At 43.8% G+C, this 21,577-nt stretch overlaps 1 protein-coding gene across 2 annotated transcripts in view; it reads right to left on the bottom strand.

Moving 5' to 3' along the window:
• Positions 1-535: 535 nt before the first annotated feature.
• Positions 536-21,577, bottom strand: part of PDE10A (phosphodiesterase 10A) — a 552,081-nt gene continuing 531,039 nt past the window's right edge. For both annotated transcript variants that reach the window (XM_065931006.1, XM_065931005.1), the window contains 4 exons: positions 14,330-14,441; positions 11,189-11,269; positions 9,551-9,639; positions 536-7,252 (listed from right to left, as the gene is read on the bottom strand). In XM_065931006.1, the coding sequence (XP_065787078.1) occupies positions 7,135-7,252; positions 9,551-9,639; positions 11,189-11,269; positions 14,330-14,441 (400 nt within the window). In that variant the 3' untranslated portion in view covers positions 536-7,134. The remainder of the gene's footprint in view (positions 7,253-9,550; positions 9,640-11,188; positions 11,270-14,329; positions 14,442-21,577) is intronic.

Below are 21,577 nucleotides of genomic sequence, written 5' to 3'. Positions count from 1 at the left end.
CTAAAACAGAGAGGCTGTACCTACATGGATAACGGACTCACTGCTGTAAGACAAACTAATGCAACGTTGTAAAGCAACTAAACTCCCATAAAACTTAGTAAAAGAAAGAAAATTAAGTGTCTTGTTAATACGTGAGATTCTCAGGTCAATAAATAATTTCCCTTTTGTCTCTCCCAGAACTGGGCCTCTGAGGACAGTCCCCACCAGAAGGAACAAGGGCGCAGAGTTTGCTCAAGGTGGCAGAGGCCTTAGGGTGGGATGACGCGGGTGCAGCCGGCTCTCAGCCCCCTTCCCTGCCCTGGCCCCAATGCGGCACCCCCCGCCCCCTCCCCACCGCAGATCAGGTGCCCAATCCCACTTGCTGAATCCGTGTGTGATGGCGTTGCTTTCTCAGGGTTCCTCTGGTGTTAGGAAATAGCTCTTGGTAAGAGTAAGGTTGATGGCAAAGTCAAACCTGCGTAAGGAAGATACGGACTCACATTCAGACCAGTTTCACAGAGAACGAATCAGCAAGCTCAGTCGCTAGATGAGTTGATGGACGTATTAGCACACGAGATTTATTTTTCACACAGCAAACATCTGATACAATTTCACAGGAAACAGATATTGAACAAAAACCCTGTCTACAACATGCACGGCGCCGTGCACGCAGACAGCACGGCGTCCGCAGGAGTCTGGTGTGCAGAGGGCTCGGCGCGTTGGCGGGCCTTCTGTGGTCCTCTCATTAACAAGGCTGTGGACACACACGTTCAACAAAGCAACAGGTCTTTATTCCACGAAACATTTATTTCATTTACTCCCAAAGGTATGCCTTTAGTTAGTATATTAGTAAGTATACTTTTAGTTAAAGAGGGTCTTGGGATACAATTCAACTCCAACTTTCTGGTCTTAAGTATTTATCATTTGCCTGCTCACCTGATGGCAAGCAGAAAGAGCCAAATAAACACAATTTCTTTAAGCAGAGTTTAAAGACGAAGCCAGGAGGATACTCATCGGGGTTTACAGATGATGAGAATTTAGCCAAGAACATTTTCTTTACTAGCAGAAAGAATCCCACCACTTACTCGTAAACATGCCCGCCCCATGGAGTCCTTCCCGCTCTTAGCCACGTGACCTTGGACTGCTCCTGGGAACTCCGCCGGCAGGGGTCTGATTCAGGAGCCAGCCGTGGCACCGGGCACTCAGGGTCAGGAGTTCTGTAATCTGAAACTGTCTTTCTGAAAGACTACTTTCCCCAGTCTGTCTTCCAACATTTAAGATTGTACAATGGGGTTAATAAATCGTCTTGTAAAAATGTAACATTTTATGTTGCCTCATCCTTGCTGCTAGAAAATGGTTGAAGCAAATGCACCAAGTTGCTCCAATGTGAACTTGATGTCTCCTCTGCAAACAAGGCCTGGGGTGTTTGCATATGAACTTTAGGAAGCCTTGCACTTCATCCTCAATGCACAAAATGTCTCTGACCTTCCCCATACATGAGAACAAACAATAAACGTGAAAGGTAATATTTTAAAAATTCTGTATTCAATTATTCACAACGAAGGAGAGCCATTAAAATTATGAACATCTCTACATATATTTCATGTATCATACATATATATATATATACTTTAAATGTATAGTTACATATCGACAAAGGTTTCTAGCCGCTCTAAGCTTGTAGGTAAAACAAAGATTTTGCAATGTAACACCTGTATATGCATATACACTGGCTGTTTGAATTATGAATTTATTTACAACTTGCCTAGTTTATCATAAATGATTATTGTTATATTATACAAACATAACAGAAAAGATTTCTTTTAAATACAAAGACTGCAAATGAATACATGAAAAAATTACACACATGTACAATATTTATAATTTATAAATGCAAAGTTAAGATCTCTTTAAGTTATTGCACTTGTGCATTTTACAAAGTTTTCATATGTCAGATGTATAAAATATTTGTAAATTTATAACTCATTAACTGTAATGAAATTGGATATTGTTAACTCAAAATTCTTTCTCCTTCCAAAAGAGAGCCCACTAAAACTGTGGATACAGATCCATTGAATCTAAAAATCAGCATTATTGCGAGCATTCCTTGTATGTTTGATACGATGTAAACCACATGTCACTCCAGCAGCTTCCTGTCAGCAAGGAGATTACAGATGCCTTCACGAAGCAGGGATAGAGGATCTTTTGTTCATAAGGACTTGTAAAAAAAGAAAAGTCACCTTTTCAGAGTCAGGATACTGAATTTCTGTAAATTTTGGTCACTGTTTCACAGTGTTTTGGGCATACGCATTTTTTCCAGGGGGTCACTGGGGTGGGCGTGGTAAAATGTGGGGGCATTGTGTGGAAACTCCTTCTGTGATGAAGTCTATGCTCAATGTGCACGCTACGTGAATATAACAGAATATACACCATACAGCGGATCATATGGAAGAGAACGTTCCCATGCGTCATTTGCCTAGGACATTTGAGACACGACCCAGGACTGGGCGCCAAAGAGAAAACAAAAGCTGCAACACCCAAGAGAGGATGATGCTGTAGGTGGGCTAGGGTACGAGATCACACACGTTCAAAACTTAGCTTGCAACAGGAATGACAGCTTTCCACTTAAGCTTCAGAAAACGGACAGTTCCTCAGTAATACTGGCCGCAACTTGACGTGTGCAGACCGACTGCTCTACTTGGGGGCCTGGACTGGCTGGACGTCTCCGGCTGGGTCCTGGGGTGACACTGACCCTTGCCCGGCAGACGCGTGAGGGTCTGCATGCTCCCAGGGTGGTCGGAGGAGGGAAACGCTGGGAGTTTAGGTGAAGGCAGGGATGCTTCTTTGGGTTTCAAACGTGTTCCTTGGAAAACATGGACATCTTTCACTTTGTCCCATCTTTTAAATTTAGAACGAGAGCAGCATCGAAGCTGCTTTCTCCCTCTTTTTTTTTTTTTTTTGTTATTTTTATCATTGCATAAATGTATCTAATGCTTCCATCAAAATACCCAGTGAAAAAAGAGAAAAAGGAGTAAGCAGTGCACTGAGTATCACAGTCTAAACTTAAGTGTTTAAAGAAATTGGCAAAATGTGTATCAGAGTAAATACTTATGCAAAGGTAAAAATACGCCAGCCATGCGCCACAGGCAAGCCTGGGGAAACCACCACTCACAGCATACTTGGTTAATTTACATTTAACAGTGATTTTAAGTCATATTAACACTGGCAATTGAAGGGATACTTGAAAGCGACTAAATGAGTACGTTTTTAAAGAATGAAACCCTGAATAAAACCTGTGAAGTGTAGAAAGCAAACACAGTTGAAATACATAAAGATAGAAGTGAGTTTCAAAATCTAAATCATGCGTATGTACCTGAAAAACCCAATAAAATCACATCACAATCGGTGTCACAGTTCTTGGAAATTCTTGTTAAAAAAACAAACAAACAAAAAAATCTGAGTCTGAACAATTCATTGGTTACGGTGAGGAGGAGAACTGAATAAAATGAAATAACGTATAGAAGTCTCATAAGGAGAGAATGATCTTAATTAATTCAACTTGATAAAATTAACCGTGGACGTATCCCTTGAAATGCTTTTAAGTACAGTCAAGCAAAAAAGCAAAACAACGAATATATGAAAGAAGAAGTAAAATCGCAGTATTAAAAACAAAGGCACAGACCAAGGCATGGGGAATCATTTAGTCTTACTAAGACTCAACCCTTTCTTTGGGTTAAAAGACCAGCAACATGATACTAGAAACTAAATCTATCAAGTAATCCGAGAAGCTGAGGATTTATGCGTCTACATGTGTTTGAACAAGCATAAGCTAGTGTGCTTGAATATACCGAGAAAGCAAAATTCACAGAGGTCGACTCTATAAAATAAACATAATATCTGAAAAGCATGCTAAGTAGAGGAAACCTACAGTGAACAATCCCAGTTCTGAAGTAGCTCTGCTTTGGTCTCTGTGGTAACAAGTCAGCAGCTCTGGGGCCGTCTGTCCAGATGCTTTTCCGCTGAGAGAAGAGTCGGGACGAAGGACAAGTGTGTGTGAATCGTTCAAAACTCGGTCTCTCCTCCAAGGCTGGTGTCTCACCTGCTTCTTGGAAAAAACTAAAGCTGGGAAATGGATCACACAATTCCTGCCCTAGTAAAAGGGCTGTATTTGAGGATTCCTTTCCACGTTAACCGCATTTAAGACTCTCCATGTAATTAAATCACAGCCAACTACTAATTAACCAGATACTTGCATTTTTTATAATTTTATTCCACTGTCCAGGTTCAGTATTTCAAGTCATCGTTAGCATGCATTTCCAAGAAAATTTCTAGGTAAAAAATATATTCACTATCTCTGGAAAGATGATGGAACAATTGCATTTGATGATAAAACTGTTCTCTATTATAAAGGAAAACCAATTAAATTTTTGAAAATTAAATATCCAACATATACACACAACTGGTTACCAAATTTATACTGAACAGGGAACTTTGGCCCAATATAAAATACCACCTTAACGAGAAACTCATCAAAGCACTTCGCAATGACAACCATCTGTCCTTCAAAGAAAAGATCTGGGGAAAAGACAAGACAGAACTCAAAAGCGTGTCTGCTAAATAAATCTGCTGAAATACAAAATACTCCCAACTGTGTGTTTTCCACAACAGATTGTTAACTAAACATCCCTGCGTCCGAGGCACCTTTCATCTTGGGTGAATCTGTGATACCCAAGTCGATCTTACACTTGATGGAAGCAGTATTAACAGTCTACCTTAGAATACAGTCCTTGACCTAGAATACAAGTCCTCTGTTCAAACTTTGCTTCTATTATGATGATTCACAGGAAATTAACCAACCAATAAATCCACAAACACTTCTTTGGGAAACTACTGTCCAAAGCACAGGTCACATCATGTAACACACTTGGCTATGTCGAAATAAGAGACTTTTCTGTACTAATCGGGTCAGAACAGCAACCTTAAATGCAAAAATAGCCAGAGGCTTCCCTCCGCAGGACTGCTTTCTGTTTCCAGAAGCAGAATTCACACATTCTTTTAAAATCTCATTAATAACACAGCAGCCTTAAATAATATTCCCTCCCCCCTTGCAATGCAGCCTCCAGGTTCAGTTAGATGACCGAAGACCCTCTCCTGATTAAGTCTTGTGGGTCCAGTTTCAAACATTCGGATGCAGAAAGTTTGGACGTATGCAACATTTTAGAATTCAATTCTATCAACACACTAACGTGAAAGAGGGCTTTTTATAGTCAGCTTTATATTAAACAATATACATTTTTCCACATGAAAAAAATCACTGTTTTTGAAGAATGGGGCTGATTTTGACTTTTCAAAGATGTGTTTGCCTCTCTGTCCCGTGTGTGTGTCTACATGCATGTACACGTGTGCACAGCTGCACACGTCCCTGTGTGTGTGTGTGACACTAGTCACAGTGGCATCCTCTCCGTCATTTCATTTTATCTCATATTGTACAATTATAATGGCAAATGCAGCTCCAAGTAAGGAAGATGGCCACTGTTAGAAGCCTGTAAGGAAACTGAACACAGTGTTAATTTTAAAATAAGAGTGATGTTTATGTATAGCTAACTCTGCTACAAACCAACCATATCTTAGAAACATCTGATTTAATAATTTTTGCAAAAACCAAGCTCATATGAACAACAATGTATACAGTATTGGATATGTGAAATAATCTCTTAAAAAATTTATTTCATGAAGAGTAATATATCAGTTTCCTGCTACGAGGATGGTGGATAAGCCACTTGTCAGGGACAGCTCAGTACTTCTGAGACTCTAATTCCTTCAGGTCAGGACCAGCAGCTTCCGAGGTGAAGCGTTAATAGGCGGCAGAAGTGACTGCCTTCTCATCCCTGCAGGAAGGGGCTGACTATAAAGTCTGTAGACTTCTTTCAGAACATTTACACTGTAGAGTAATATGAGCTTACCAAACTGATACAGAAGCAACTCTGCAGACACACGCTTTCCTGTGGATGTCCGACCTTGAGCAGAGCAGGAAGGGCAGAGATGGGCCCGGATACGGTGAGTCCTCTGGCCACCCTGCCGCAGGCAGAGAGCTTCTGAAAGATCATCGGGCAGAAAAGGGCAGGACGTGGGAGAGGAACGCAGCAGGTCGGAGAGAAGATTCCAGAAGGCTGAGATTTTATGGTTTAATTGGTTTTAAGATAAATGTATGGTCTCTTAATTAATCTGTAGAATGAATCTTTCATTTTTGAATGTGAGTTTAAGATTTTGCAATGACATCAAGTGAAAACATAAAAGCATCATAATTAAAAATTCACACTTTACATCCATGAGACTTGTCCGCTGAAAAACATTTGTATGCCTTGCTTTTATTTTGTTCTTTGTGTAAAGGGTTTAGGAAATTTGCCAAGACTACAATAAAGGAAAAAAAAATTCTCTTAACATCTTTAGAATTGATATTGGAGTTCTTAGATTTATTATGATGTATATCTGCATCTCTTCTCCAGAGGATAGAAAATCTACTTCCTTTAGTGTTAAATTTATGCATCTAAGCCCTTTATATAAATTTGAAGAGTACGCTTTAGTCCACCTAACTTTTAATTCACGAGGCTCTGAACCCAAGTCTGACTATTTTCCATCAATGATTGCAGAAAGACGCGTCTTGCTCTGTCAGCTCGATGCCATGGGCTGAGGCTGTCTGCCACGATCCACGCTAACGACTACCAGGTCACACATGAACGTCCACAAGCGCAACGTGTCAAAGCTCCTATTTATAGCCAACAACATGAAAGGAACACTGGTGTGGAAGCCAAAGTGTAGTGTCATCATAGTACCGCTTCAACCCTCACTAGAAAGATACAGCGGAAAAAGTACCCCCTTCTAAGCTCCGTCTCCATTAAGGCCTCTGCCTAGCAGCCCATCAGAAAAGGCCAGGTAACAAGTCAAGAGGCGTCTCTGGGTAGCGCGTCTCCAGGCCTGGCCGATCACCGTCGAGGACGCGGCAGGGAGCCATCTGCTGGACGTGTTCACTTGGTGGTCCTTCTTGAAGAGGTCTGCATCCCAGTTAACAGGTGTAGGTTCCCCCCGAAAATAAAAGGAAGAAAAGTCAAAGAAGCAGGATGAGCATCTCCAGGTGGGACGGCCTGCTGGGGGCCATCAGTCATCGGTCTTCACGGGCAGCTTCTCCGAGGACTCCTGGGCCTCTGGCGTGTCCAGGATCCCCAGGGCGCTCTCCTCGCCCCGGATCACCTTCTCCCACTGGCTCAGGTTATTCCTGGAACGAGGAAGGCAGAGACGGGGGCCATTTCAGAAAGGACTCCTGGACTCTGTCCCCATACCACCCACAGCGTAACTCAGGCATAACTCAGCCTGCTGGCTTTTGGGTGTCACCCTGATCATATATAATATTCATTTAAAACACTGTAATATATTTTAGACAGCATATTAAAAAGCAGACATTACTTTGCCAACAAACACCCGTCTAGTCAAGGCTATGGTTTTTCCAGTGGTCATGTATGGATGTGAGAGTTGGACTGTGAAGAAAGCTGAGTGCTGAAGAACTGATGCTTTTGAACTGTGGTGTTGGAGAAGACTCTTGAGAGTCCCTTGAACTGCAAGGAGATCCAACCAGTCCATCCTAAAGGAAATCAGTCCTGGGTGTTCATTGGAAGGATTGATGCTGAAGCTGAAACTCCAATACTTTGGCCACCTGATGCAAAGAGCTGACTCATTGGAAAAGACCCTGATGCTGGGAGGGATTGAGGGCAGGAGGAGAAGGGGACGACAGAGGATGAGCTGGTTGGATGGCATCACTGACTCAATGGACATGAGTTTGGGTGAACTCCAGGAGTTGGTGATGGACAGGGAGGCCTGGCGTGCTTCAGTCCATGGGGTCGCAAAGAGTCGGACATGACTGAGCGACTGAACTGACTGACTGACTGCTAACGACTGTCCCCTTGACCCTGCACTGCAGCTCAGGGTCCTCAGAGGAGCCTCACCCGCTGCAGCCGGGGTCCCCGTCCCACCAGCTTCGGGCTGCGGAGGCGAACAGGCAGCCCGCGCTCAGGATTCCTGACTCGGTCAGGATTCACTGGGAGGGGGTCTGGGCCATGCGGTCACACTCGGGTGGAGGGAAATGAAGGTGGACATCCATGACGACCCCCAGCCCGGCCTTCGCGCCCGGCGGGGCGGAAGTGTGTGCCCCTGTGCAGTTCCGTCCCGGCCACCACACACCGCATGCTGCACGCCACGTCGGGTGTTCAAAAGGCACCGCGAGTCCCGCCTGCTGCGGACCTTGGAACTTCCCTGTTGGGTGGTTGACTTGTGCTCCCCTGGCCTCTGCTCTCAAACGCACCCTCGGCTCCCCCGCCCCCAGTCTCTCTCAGGATCTGCAGCTCAAACGTGAGGGCATCTTGGTCTCCTCCGACGGTGGAACACTCCCGCTGCCTGACCGCCCCTCGCCTGCCCCGTCCAACCCCGGCAGAGACCCCATCCACACTGCCGCCTTGACGGGAAGTCAAAATCAGAAGGGAACCTAACTGTCGGCAAGCACAGAATGCTAAGACATCTTTGTACAGAGAAACCCCTAAAATATAACCTGAAAAATGTAACGCTTTAGCTTCTGTACCATATCATCAGGGGTCATTTCCCCCAAACCTAAAGAGACTTCTTGATATATTGGAAAAAAGACACAAGCTAACTGTGCTGTGTTTCCTTGGCTCAACTGAACATGCTGGGATCTTCTGTCCATGGCCACAGGAGCAGAGAAGAAAGAGGATCACTTAAATAGGAGAAAGCAGTTTCTTTTTTTAATCTTCTTGCATGTTAGTTTTGTTTTCCTTAAAAAAAAATCAGCTCATGAGTTTCAACAGCAGAGGACAGGAGAGCCCTAAAGCCTCTGATTGTGTCTGCAACCTTCCAGCCACAGGCCTGCTTGCCCCTCAGTGGTGGACCCACTCCAGCCCCCAGTGCGGTTCTGGCCGAGCGGTTACAAACACAGTCCCCACACCCATTCTTCTGCAGAAAACCAACACACGGCTGTCTGCTCATTGCCTTTCACCCTCCCCAGGGGGGATTTCCTTTCCAAGTATAATGAAATCTTAGAAAATTCCCAACGTTCTGAGCTGAGTTTAATCCTTAAAAAAGATAATGAGAGCACCCAGAAAAATCTCAACTAGAACAGGTCAGCTGGAGGCCTGCCTTTCTTTCGGGAAGAAAATGAAACTTAAAGAAGATCGCATTCAAGATTCCGTCTCTACCCTTCAGACAGTAAACTGTGTGATTTAAACCGAGCCCCTTTCCAAACCAGCAGCCTAGAAGCGACATTGTTGTCTTTTTAAGAACAGCATCAGCCAGGGGTCTGTGAGTCATAAAAACAACACATCCTGCTCCTTTTTGGTGAATGAACAAGTTTGTGAATAAATACTCTTGACTTACACTTGTTACACAGGCACACACACAGCCCTGTTACTGTAAACTGCAGTGAAGACACTTATGCCTAGATGGAGCAAACAACTGCTGCACGGATCTTAGTTTTGAAGGAAACGCATCGAGGTGAAGCGGCTGTACATACCTGCATGCCTTCAGGAGCGGTTCCGTGGCGGGGAAGATCTGGGTGAGGGTGGTGTAGCAGGGAATGGCCACGGCATTGTAGAACCCCAGCTGGCCCAGCACAGAAACGCAGACAAGAAACACGATTGCACATTAGCAATTCTAGTAGCACTGGGTTCATCAAGTCAGTTTTCTACTTCTCAAGCCTACCTGAACATCTAAGCACTCTGGTTTTGCTAAGCAACATCTGCCTCAGTGAACACTCCTGCAGATTACCGTTTAAAATTCATTAAAATACACTCACGATCTAAAACATAAAAAATTTAAATCATAAAAAGAAGTTACTCTAAAACCCAAGTACAGTATTCAGTGGGATTCTTATTATAGATCAGTTGTAGTTCATGACCCATTCTTAGGAGTCTTTTATTATATGGCAAAGTATAATTTCACAATAATCACAAATCAGAAGCAATATATTTGGTAAAACACTAGCTGATCGCAGAAATCGCTTATTTAAAATTCACTAATACTATAAAGAGATCTGGAATTTTGGCCAAAAAAACCATACTGCTCTTAATGGAATCGTGCAAGAACAAAGTCCACTTTTTGATGGCATTTTCAGTTCTCTTATCAAGATTCCCACTAGAATCACTGCTCAACTGCCTACAAGGAAAAGCTAATACCCTCAGCTTCCTTAACTACATTACAAGATGAATTCCCAAAATTGAACACATCAAATATAAAATGATGAAATAAAAAAGAAGCTGAAGAAAATGTAGGTAAATATATTCTCTCAGCGTGGGACAGGATGCTTCCAATGTGACATGAAAAGTAAAAAACACTGTGATTACAAATATGGAAAGGATCCCCAAACAATGTCAAAACAGAACTAAACTGCAAAATACACAGGCAACATGCAAGGCACGCGTGTCAGTGCAAGTCAGACGGGGAAGGGAAGTGAGCCTCCTGTGGAGGAGCTGGCTACGGATTCGATAAAACTGCCCCTTAGGGACAAGGGTGAGAAAATCACACCGTCCCCTGATGGGCTGGGGCTCGCCAAGAGGCGTAATCAACATCGTAATCAACATCCTTATCATGACGTTAGAAGATTGATACTTTAAAAAGACCGTCATCAAAGGAATATATCACACCACACACGCATACGTGCAAAACTGAGAAGGTACTAGAGCCTTCAAAGCATCAAAAATTAACACAAAATATGCTGCAAGACCTGCAAAGAGAATAATGAGTGCCAGTTTACCGTAAGACAAAACTCAAAATATAGTAAAACAGCGTGCATTATTTGTTAGGAAACGTGAACCTAACCAAAATCTATGTTATTCTCCAAAAAATATCTTTGTACATTCGATGACAAAATATTTTTTTGCTTGCTAAAAAATATTAACACTTCAACTTCATCCAACCCCTCTATTTCAAGTTAAGAAAAGAAAGCCTGTGATTCACTGCAATTTTATCTGTAGAAAGAGGCGATGACAAGGCTAGTTATGAAGTCTTTAAGTCTGGCTAGATTTCCCAATCGAGGGGCATCTGAACAGAGAAGACTTCAGCAGATCCCAGCTCCCGGCATACGGCCTGTGCTTCCTACTCCTAGCCGTTCTCACCACCACCGTGAACGACCGCTTGACCACACAGCCCATACCTGGCCTTGCGGGACCTCGTCCTTCTTGTCTCTGTCCATCATGGGAATGGGCTGTATCCCCAGCTTCTTCATTTCATCGCCCTGGGGGGAACGGGGGGGAAACCAGGCTCTCTCAATTTCAGGCACCACTGTAAAATGTCGGCATTAATGTGGTGTTCCCTTTATGCATTCATTTTCTTCAGAATGAATGATATTTCTGGCTAATGACCCACACAGATGTCAGAATTAAAAAAACTGTAATGTCCTGTTGTAGGTTTTTATCCTCATGTTCCTCTCCTGTCCTGAATTACCAAAAACCTAGCCATCTCTTCCGTTTCATTTTGTAGAAGTTAGTGAAAGTTATAACAGAAGGACACGTGTGTGTGAGGAGGAACACAAGAACAAAGGTGAAATAAGCTCACGGCCTTTATCTCACTTTTTCAGATGATTTTTCACACACACCGAGATAGATGAAGCTAGAATTTAAAGAGGAATATTGACACGTCAAGAATAAAGAGCAGTCTGCTAAAACATGTCAGTAGAGACACAATATAACTGGCTAGAGATCAGCATAAAGATTAAAATTATAGACGCTTACCAAAGATGTATAATATCAGAGCCTCTGGGCTAGGCCACTGTAAATATTACGTCACTTACTCTTCATGAAATACTGTGAGTTAGATATTATTATCCCCATTTTACAGATTTAAAAATTATCTTACTCCTTTTATTTCTTTTTCAAGGTTAAAGATGACTAATTCTTTCGCATTTCTTAATTATTATTATTTTTGATTATTTTATTATGCTTGTTTTCAGAAATCTGAAGCAGAAAGCATCCTGAATTTGCTAAGATAGGGTCATGGGACTAATGACTACAACCCTGGTGAAGGATGCATGAGCACAAGGCTAAAACACTGTCTTGGCTACGTAAAGGCGCTGGAAGCAGTCTGCTCTGAAGTTACTGGTTTAAATAAAATGAACCGCGGTAGTTCTCACACTTTCTTCTTCTCTGCCCTAGGTGAATGAAGATAACCAGGCCCCCTCAAGGATTTCACAAGCCCCAATATATAAAAAGATTTTAAATAAGCAGTGATTCGAACAGGCACCTAGAAACGAGTGCTGATGCCGACAGGAGAACCCGAGCGGCGGACGGCCCGTGTGTGCGCGTGGTCTGGGGAGTCGGGGCTGCGGGCGGGGGTCTGCGGGGTGCAGGGCGGGGGGCCCCAGGCGGATGAAACTGCACAGCACCGTCAGGGACCCAGCGGCAGAGGGGCCGTGGGCCTGACGCATCAAGCTCGCGGTTTCTGTCTTGACCACAGCGAGGAGGGACAGGCGGCTGGAGGGAAACAGAACTCAACTTGCCCCGAAGCAGCAAGTGCAGCAGCCGAGGCTGAGACGGGTCAGAAAGCTGGCCCGAGGTGCCGGTCTCGGCGCTAAGGCGGGATGTCCATCTCGGACAGCGTGACACCAGAGGGCCCACACCCTTAGCTGCTGCTACACTGATTCCAGAAGACAGGCAAGGAGTCCAGCCACATGCTGCGGTAATCCAGGTGAGAGCCTGCGAGGGTCTGACGGAGCGGAGAGGGTGGGGTGGGGAGGAGGGCAGCGTGGACTTCATGAACATCTACGAAGCGACGGCAAGACTTGGGGACGACAGCTCTGCTTCCTCTCTGGGACGGTGAGGTCCTTGCAGATGGCATCTGTGAGCCCACTGGGAGCTCAGTCAATCTCTGTGGACCGTTTAACCAACGCCGCACTTAACCACTGCACCGCTTAACCAACAAGGAACAGAAAGGGAAAAAAATCTACACGTTTGCCCCCTTTGGCTTCATGTTTTAGAATACAAATACATGTTAAGGTAGGAAGTATATCACTGCTAAACAAATAAAAGTGTCTGCAAAACAGTAAGCAAGCTTCAGACAGGTTTTCTTGCGTGGTATTTATAGCATTAACTATGTTACTAGTTTAGACATACATGCATATGAAGCTGACTGTGACAGCAAAGTCAAATATTAGAGCTCAGACATGTACATTTAAAGACAGTCTTCTGGAGTCTGAGAGTAACTAGATTTTGACACACACACAATAAAATAAAGAAAGAAACAAAAATGTTCAAGAGGATGCATATACAATGCACACAGCTGAGCTACACACTGGAAGGGAATGGGGTATACCGGGGAAGCTCGTGTAGAAATGACATCTTTAGCATGATCAGCGCAAGGCCTGTGGTCCTCACCCAATACAAACCTCTTTGGTGCTACTACTGAGACAAAACCAACATCAGAGACCATTTCTATTAATCATTACCTGAACGGTTTACTGTTTTGTTTTGTTTTTTACTTTTTATATCCGTTCTTCTATTTGGCTGAGATTTAAGGTATGAGATTTATGGTATTACCAAACCCTTTGTGCTCCAAATTTACTTTGACTTCTACCCAAATGAGGTGTACAAACATTTTATAGCTTTTTTTTTAATAAACTTATTTTTAATATGCAGGAATCTAAGTATCTGTGGATTCATTTGAACAAGAGAATCATATTCTACTTATTCATGACCAACTAAGAGAGCAAATTGAGGAGCAAATGCACATTTCTGATAATTTAGATAATTCAGTCAAGAAAAGGTATTCATGAAAGCAATTTACGTGGTTGTTTCATATGTCGGGAATTCATGAATTCATGAATTAATTCCTGTGGAGCTCGTAATTTGCAGCTTAACGGACTGTTTGGCATATTCACAATTTAACCTCAGGTTTCTATGGCACATCATTAATCTCTCAAATTTTCAGCTGCAGGCAAATACAGCCTGTGATGTTGTGGGCCCCTCTTAATACTTTCTCTCATGGCCATAAAAGGGATGACCATCGATATTTATTGAATGCATGACAAAAGACTGGCTATTAAATAAAGAAAATTGCTGCACGGCTGTTCAGGGAATCGGTTCCTGAACTGTTTCAGTGGAGATCAGGGAATTTACACACATGTCCAAGTCGGACGCTCTGACTTTATACCTGTATGAATGCTAAACAATAGCGCTTTTTAAGGAACTACTAGCAACATGAGCAGCTAAGATACTGTTACTACAATATCCCTGCATTTAACATCCCCTCAGTTTTTCATTTCTTGCCATCGTCTGCGCTCACATGAAACCCCAGGACGTACCTCCGCCCAGAATTCTGCGTATATGTCGTTGGCCGTCAGTCTCGTCACTGGCCACAGCTTTGTCACAGAACAAAGATCACAGGCGGTCATCATCAAACCGATGACGCGGTCTCTAGAACACAACGAGACAAGACTGGTCACCGCGGCGTTTGCACGGCATGAGGACAGCCAGGAAGACTGCCGCGGTTTCAGGGCCGAGCGCGGCTTCAGGCTGGCGCTGCTGCGTGTGGCGGGGAGGAAAGACAGCGCTTCAGAGCAGGTGCAACTGAGAGGAGAGACGGGACACAATTACGGGGCGGTGTCGCTTTCACCGTGAGAACAGCCGTCACGGCCCTCCTGGTCCACGCAGACCGCGCGCCCTGTGCCTGCTCCCTGCGGCTTTCTGCTGAGACACGACGCCACGCCGGCCTGGCCCCGACCCCTTCTGTCCCCGCTGCCCCTGACTGCCACGGACCAGAGTTTGAACTTCATGGAATTGTGAAACTTCAGAGTGGAAAGAACCCTTGGGTGGGGGGGAACAGGGTCCAATCCTTTCACTCTATAGAAGGAGAATGGGAGATACAAACGAGTGAAATGAGTCCTCGAGGTGTCAATAGTCCAGGACCAGCCAGAGGACTCAGATTTCCAGACGGCTCTCTCACCGCCTCACCCGCAGAGAAGGGCAGGGTCGCTGACCACTGTGCAAACTCTAACATCCCCATGGAAAGGAGGTTGTTTTTTTCCTCAGTTGCTTTGCACTCACCACTATGTGTCCTGGGTCTTATTTTTTTTCCCCCTAAATGTTTTATTCAGTCTTTCCTTTAGAGGACAAGTAAAAATTGCCTATAAGTATTCAAACAGACACATCCCCTATATAATTTTAATGGATTCGGTCTAATGACATGCTGCTGCTGCTAAGTCGCTTCAGTCGTGTCTGACTCTGTGCGACCCCATAGACAGAAGCCCACCAGGCGCCCCCGTCCCTGGGATTCTCCAGGCAAGAACACTGGAGTGGGTTGCCATTTCCTTCTCCAGTGCATGAAAGTGAGAAGTGAAAGTGAAGTCGCTCAGTCGTGTCCGACTCTTCCCAACCCCATGGACTGCAGCCCACCAGGCTCCTCCATCCGTGGGATTTTCCAGGCAAGAGTACTGGAGTGGGGTGCCATTGCCTTCTCCACTAATGACATGGGGTCACCCTAAATGAAGTCTACACTTAAGCATGGCACTAAACGCTAGCTATTGAGAGCTTTTAATATACTGAGTTAAACTTTTACAAAGCAAATTACATCATGATAGAAGGCAAATTATCGAGAAAGACAAAACCCAGTAACAAGTGAGAAGATGTCGCCATTGCCCCTCCCACCTAAGCTCCAGAGCCTGAGGACTCCGCTGCTGCTCCAGGACGCAGAGCTTCCTGGGGGGCGCAGACAGACCCCGCCTGCGGGCACGGGCTGCCGGGGGCCTGAGCCTGTCCCCAGGGCTCGCAGCAGATAAGAGGCTTGGCTGCAGCTTCTGACGAAGCAGTGCTCCCTCAAGCAAAGATTCCTGGATGGCCGGGAGACCCTGCTTTGTCTATTGTCCATGTCTTTGGTGCCGATCACTTGTGAGGTCTTGTGTTAATACTTCCCATCAGCCAATTTCTTTCAGCCCATTAGCCAGCTGGCTCAGTGGGAACGAATCCACCTGCCAGCACAGGAGCCACAAGAGACCTGGGTTCGATCCTGGGTCGGGAAGATCTCTGGAGAAGGAAATGGCAGCCCACTCCAGTATTCTTGCCTGGGAATCCCACGGACAGCGGAGCCTGTATGGGCTGCAGTCCAGAGGGTCGCAAAGAGTCGGATACGACTGTGTGACCGCGCACAGCGTCAGTCACCTCTTCCTCATCCTTACGTTTCACAAGGACACGTGGGCATCGTGTGTCTAACAGGCGGCCAAGATCACTCTAAAAACGCCCCTGAGACTTAAAACGTGTACCCATCCTGCGACCCCAAAACAGATGCCATGTGAAGATATAAATCCCCTAAAGTGATCGGAAAGCCCACGTTTTCTTGCTGAGGTAGTTTCCTAAGCACTTTGCGGTTTAAAAGAAGAATATTTATTTCTGGATTTGGGCTTCTAAAGCAACGAGTATATTTTCTGTTTGCTTAACAGGCCAATTCATGTAAACAGGAACAGAACATGAAAAATACTATTATTTTGTTAACAAATAATTATTTCATGAGACTAAAATAATCCAGTCTCATTCCATCTACAGTCACACAAAAGAATCAGTGTTTATTTCTTTTTGATAAATATTGAAATAAGCTTTATCTCAAGAAAGATTTCTTATCTCATAAATCTAAGGAAAATATGTTAATATAAATAGGCACTAGAAAGCGTGTGAACCAATCCTCTCCCTGGATATGACTCCATAGGCAGCATCCTTACTATCAGGGTTGAAAGGATAATAACTTGCTTATCATTTAGATTTCACTGTCAAAAATTACTTAGAAAAAAACAATTTACCATATTTTACTGTTAAGCAAACAAATAAAAATAAGACAGATAAGATCTGTATTAAATGCCTTTAAAAATTACTTTTTTTTTTTTTACTGTTAATGACAAATTAGTTGGATAGTCATGGTTTCCTAGAAATATTAAGCTGAACTGGTATTGTGTCATCTCTTTCTATGAATGGAATATAGGCCTAACGGGTGACTCAGTCACTTCAGTCGCTCAGTCATGTCTGACTCTTTGTGACCTCATGGACTGTGGTATGGAGACCTAATTGATACTGCATTCCGATAGCCAGCTCTGAAAGGGATGGAGTTTATGCCAACTGTGCTCTTGGCATGACCTTGCCTGTTCTCCTCACTGAGAACACTGCAGTGAGACCCCGGTACATGACGCCTCTACTGCTGATGGTCCTTAGGAGGGTAACTTCAGAGCGGGGGGCAGTTCACTATATTCATTTATTCCAAAAAGTTCTGAAGGCCTGTATGTGTCAGACACAGTTCTAGAAATGAGTAAAATAAGCCCTGCTCAGAAGAATTGATGCTTTTGAACTGTGGTGTTGGAGAAGACTCTCGAGAGTCCCTTGGACTGCAAGGAGATCCGACCAGTCCATCCTAAAGGAGATCAGTCCTGGGTGTTCATTGGACTGATGTTGAAGCTGAAACTCCAATATTTTGGCTACCTGATGCAAAGAGTTGACTCATTTGAAAAGACCCTGATGTTGGGAAAGACTGAGGGCAGGAGAAGGGGATGACAGAGGATGAGATGGTTGGATGGCATCATCGACTAAATGGACATGGGTTTGGGTAAACTCTGGGAGTTGGTGATGGACAAGGAGCCCTGGTGTGCTGCGGTTCATGGGGTTGCAAAGAGTCGGACACGACTGAGCGACTGAACTGAACTGAACTGAACTTGTAGGAGTAATGTTCTAGCGGGGAGAAGTAGAAAGTAAGGAGAAAATTTTCATTCAATGAGTCTATAGAAAAATACTTTGAAGGAGGCACACATATGCAGATGAGTGAGAGAATCCAATGGAGTGTGCAAGTCCTAACTCAGGAATAAGCGCCGAGTGTTTGCGGAACAGCAGGAAAGCCAGTCTGGCAGAAACGCAGCAGTGAGGTGGGGTGTGGGCGGCTTGTTGCTGAGTCTGGAGACAGACGGGAACAGTCTGATGGCAAGCAACTGGAGGCTGTGGGTACAAGAGCGACATGATATGCTTTTAAAGAGATCCCCCAGGTGTGCTCAGGGGAGGGTGGACTGAAAAACTGTGAGGGCCGGCAGGCTGCTGAGAAGTCCTGTGGGACAACACCGGCCGTCTAGAGGTGCCAGCAGAGCAGTTTGAATTGAGGGGACAGCAGAGGCCCCTGGACTGCAGAGATCCAACCAGTCCATCCTAGAGGACATCAACCTGAATGTTCACCAGAAGGACGGATGCTGAAGCTGAAGCTCCAACACTTTGGCCACCTGATGGGAAGAGCCAACGTATTGCAAAAGACCCTGATGCTGGGAAGACTGAAGGCGGGAGGAGAAGGGGACGACAAAGGATGAGATGGTGGGATGGCATCACTGACTTGATGGACATGAGTTTGAGCAAGCTCGGGGAGAAGGTGAAGGACAGGGAAGCCTGGCGTGCTGCAGTCCATGGGGTTGGACACGACTTAGCGACTGAACAACAAGTGGAGACAAAGAAAGCAGGAGGAATGTTCGAGGCAGTGCCTGAGTGTTCAGTCGTGTCCGACTCTCTGTGACCCCACGGACTGCAGCCGCCAGACCTCTGTCCAAGGAATCTTCCAGGCAAGAATACTGCGGTGGGTTGCCATTTCCTACTCCAATTTTAAGGAAACTATACTGCTGTCTATCATGGCTGTAGTGATTTACATTTCCACCAACAGTACAGCAGAAGCTAACACATTTTAAACCAACTACATGCCAATATTTTTTTTTAACTTTTTTTAAAAACCAAGGAACTGAGAGTCTTAAAGGAAGAAGCGATTGAAAGTCTCAACTCCTGCTGATGACAAGACACACTTTAAACACAAAGATGCAGACAGTGTGACAGTAAAGGGTTGGAAAAAAAATGTTACACGCCAATAAGTGACCACAGTCACAGGAGACTAACGCTTCTGATCACACGGGCCACAGCTTGTCTCACTCAATGAAGCCCTGAGCCATGCCGTGCAGGGCCACCCGCGACGGACAGGTCACGGTGGAGAGTTCTGACCAAACGTGGTCCCCTGGACAAGGGAATGGCAAGCCACTTCAGTATTCCTGCCTTGAGAACCCCATGAAACCACAGGGTCGCACAGAGTCAGACACGACTGAGCGACTGAACTGAACTGAACTGAATTCACTATGAAGAGGATAAAAAGGGTCATTATGTGTGTATTTATACGAAAGTGGCACAGTGAAAAATAGGCAAAAAATATTTTAAAATGTTAATAATTCTTGCATGTGGATATTAGTATATATTTCAGCATAATTTCTACTTTTCTTAAGTTTGAAGTTTTTCTTATAAAAATATAAAAATACATTTATTAAGTACTAAATTTCCATGAAATTTTTGGAAAGCAAATGAAAGATGAAAATTATCTTGCCAGGTATGTATGATAAACTTTAACATAGTTACAATAGTCAAAATAGTATGACCACAATTGAGAATTAGGTAATTAACATTTAAATGGCTTAAGGAGTCAAAAGAAGTATTCTAGTCTATATGAAAACTTTAATTCAATGGAAAAAAAACAGATTGTTAATTGGATGCTATTGATTCAGCCCATCAGGAAGAAATAAAGTTATGTTCATAAAAATGTACTTCCAGAAGCTGCTGCTGCTGCTAAGTTGCTTCAGTCGTGTCCGACTCTGTGTGACCCCATAGACAGCAGCCCACCAGGCTCCTCTGTCCCTGGGATTCTCCAGGCAAGAACACTGGAGTGGGTTGTCATTTCCTTCTCCAATGCATGAAAGTGAAAAGTGAAAGTGAAGTCGCTCAGTCGTGTCCAACTCAGCAATCCCATGGACTGCAGCATTAAGATCTAATTACGAAAATATGCAAAGAAAAATTTAAGTATAATTTACACTCCTTTGAGGATAGAGGAGGCCTTCGTAAGCAAGACGGGAAACTAGATTTGATAAAAACAAATGACAGATTTGGACTCAAGAAATTTAATTTCTTTTCAGTTAAAATATGAATAAAAATTTTGAAAGACACTTAAAAGAAAATGTAACATATGACAAAGAAAATCTTAATATCCTTAACAAAAATTAGAATGTGAACTGATTTGTGAAAAAATGTAAAGAATCCAACAAAGAAAATACACAAATTGTGAACAAATAGAAGTAGGAACAATAGTCAACAAACATGAAAAGATCTTGAATGCAGGCATCTATCAAAGAATGGTGTATTTAAAGAGAGACAGTTTTTACCTTATGTTAGAAGTGTGAATTTCTACAGTTCTTTTAGAAAATTTAACACGTGTCTAATTTTCTAACACCATATGCGATATGATATATATTTTTAAAGGACGGGAGATAAAAGAATTGATTACAGAATTAATAATAGTGCAAAATGCTAGAAATATTTCATTAATAGGAGGAAGGTTTAATGAGCCAACCCCAGATACTGAGGAAGCTCTGTGATCACGTTTTTGTTTAAAAGTATAGGTTCATGCACAAACACACAGCTGTGAATAAACACAGGGGAATGCATGGGATGATACCACACCCAGCATGCTACCAGTCCTGGAGCACAGAACAGAAGCAGGGACCCTCGGGCTTCTCAGCCATGCCGTGAAGACGGGGCAGTAACGGTGTCAATTCCACGGGGCCATGCTACATGAGGGGCTGGAGCAGCAGTGTTCTGGTATCTGCAGGGGTCCGGGAACGAAGGCCTCCCCCACCGACACTGATGGAAGACTCTATTACTGCTTTTCTAGTATATGGCTGCATTCTTTAAACTGTTAAAGCAAATATGCATTACCTTTAAAATTACTAATCGCCCCAAAATTATTCAATCATCATCACTATACAGTATACACCACTAACACGTACATATGCATGACGCACCAAGTATTAATATCATTTACAATGAGATTTTAAAAATTTTCTATTTTATAATAATGATATCATTATCATAATCATTTTGCTAAAAACATATGCAAGAAACTTGATCCTACTTACACGGCTCTTCTTTGTAACCTAAAGACAAGGGAGACAGAGTTTTCAGCAACCCGAAGGATGCCGTAATGTCGGGCGTATTTCTCCAATCTTATAATTGCCATGAGAAAGAGAACTGTGAACAAACACCTGTTCCTACAGGTCTTGGCACAAGAACTACACGTGAAATCTGCCAGACGCAGAGACACATGAAGACTGCAAATCGCTCTGCACCCCTTGGGCTGCAGGCGGAGGAGCGGGTGTCTGCATGACAGGGACGCTCCCGCCATCCTGGGAGGCTCCCGACAACGTGCCCAGACAACTCTGTGAAATTAAGATGCATTTCTTTTCCTCAAAGTTTCCTGTAGAACATTTGATGATCATATTCTTGAGGAGATTAAGTTTATTATGCATCTGTCTGTAGTTATTTGTAAACATAAAGTTTTGTGTTTGGGACCCCTGGGCAAATTGTTTCTAAAAACTAAAAGTAGATTCCTGTGGAAAGAAACATTAAGACCAGTATCTTAATGGATCACAGGGTAGGGAACACAAAGCACCTGAATAAAGAGTGGATTCAAGTTCAGACAGACTAGAATGAACCAATAAGCAAGTATTCCCAGGTCT

Source organism: Muntiacus reevesi, chromosome 3 (assembly GCF_963930625.1).
Source record: "Muntiacus reevesi chromosome 3, mMunRee1.1, whole genome shotgun sequence".
Lineage (NCBI taxonomy): Eukaryota > Metazoa > Chordata > Mammalia > Artiodactyla > Cervidae > Muntiacus > Muntiacus reevesi.
The sequence above is the reverse complement of the archived record's forward strand: the minus strand, read 5'-3'. Positions and strand labels throughout refer to the sequence as shown.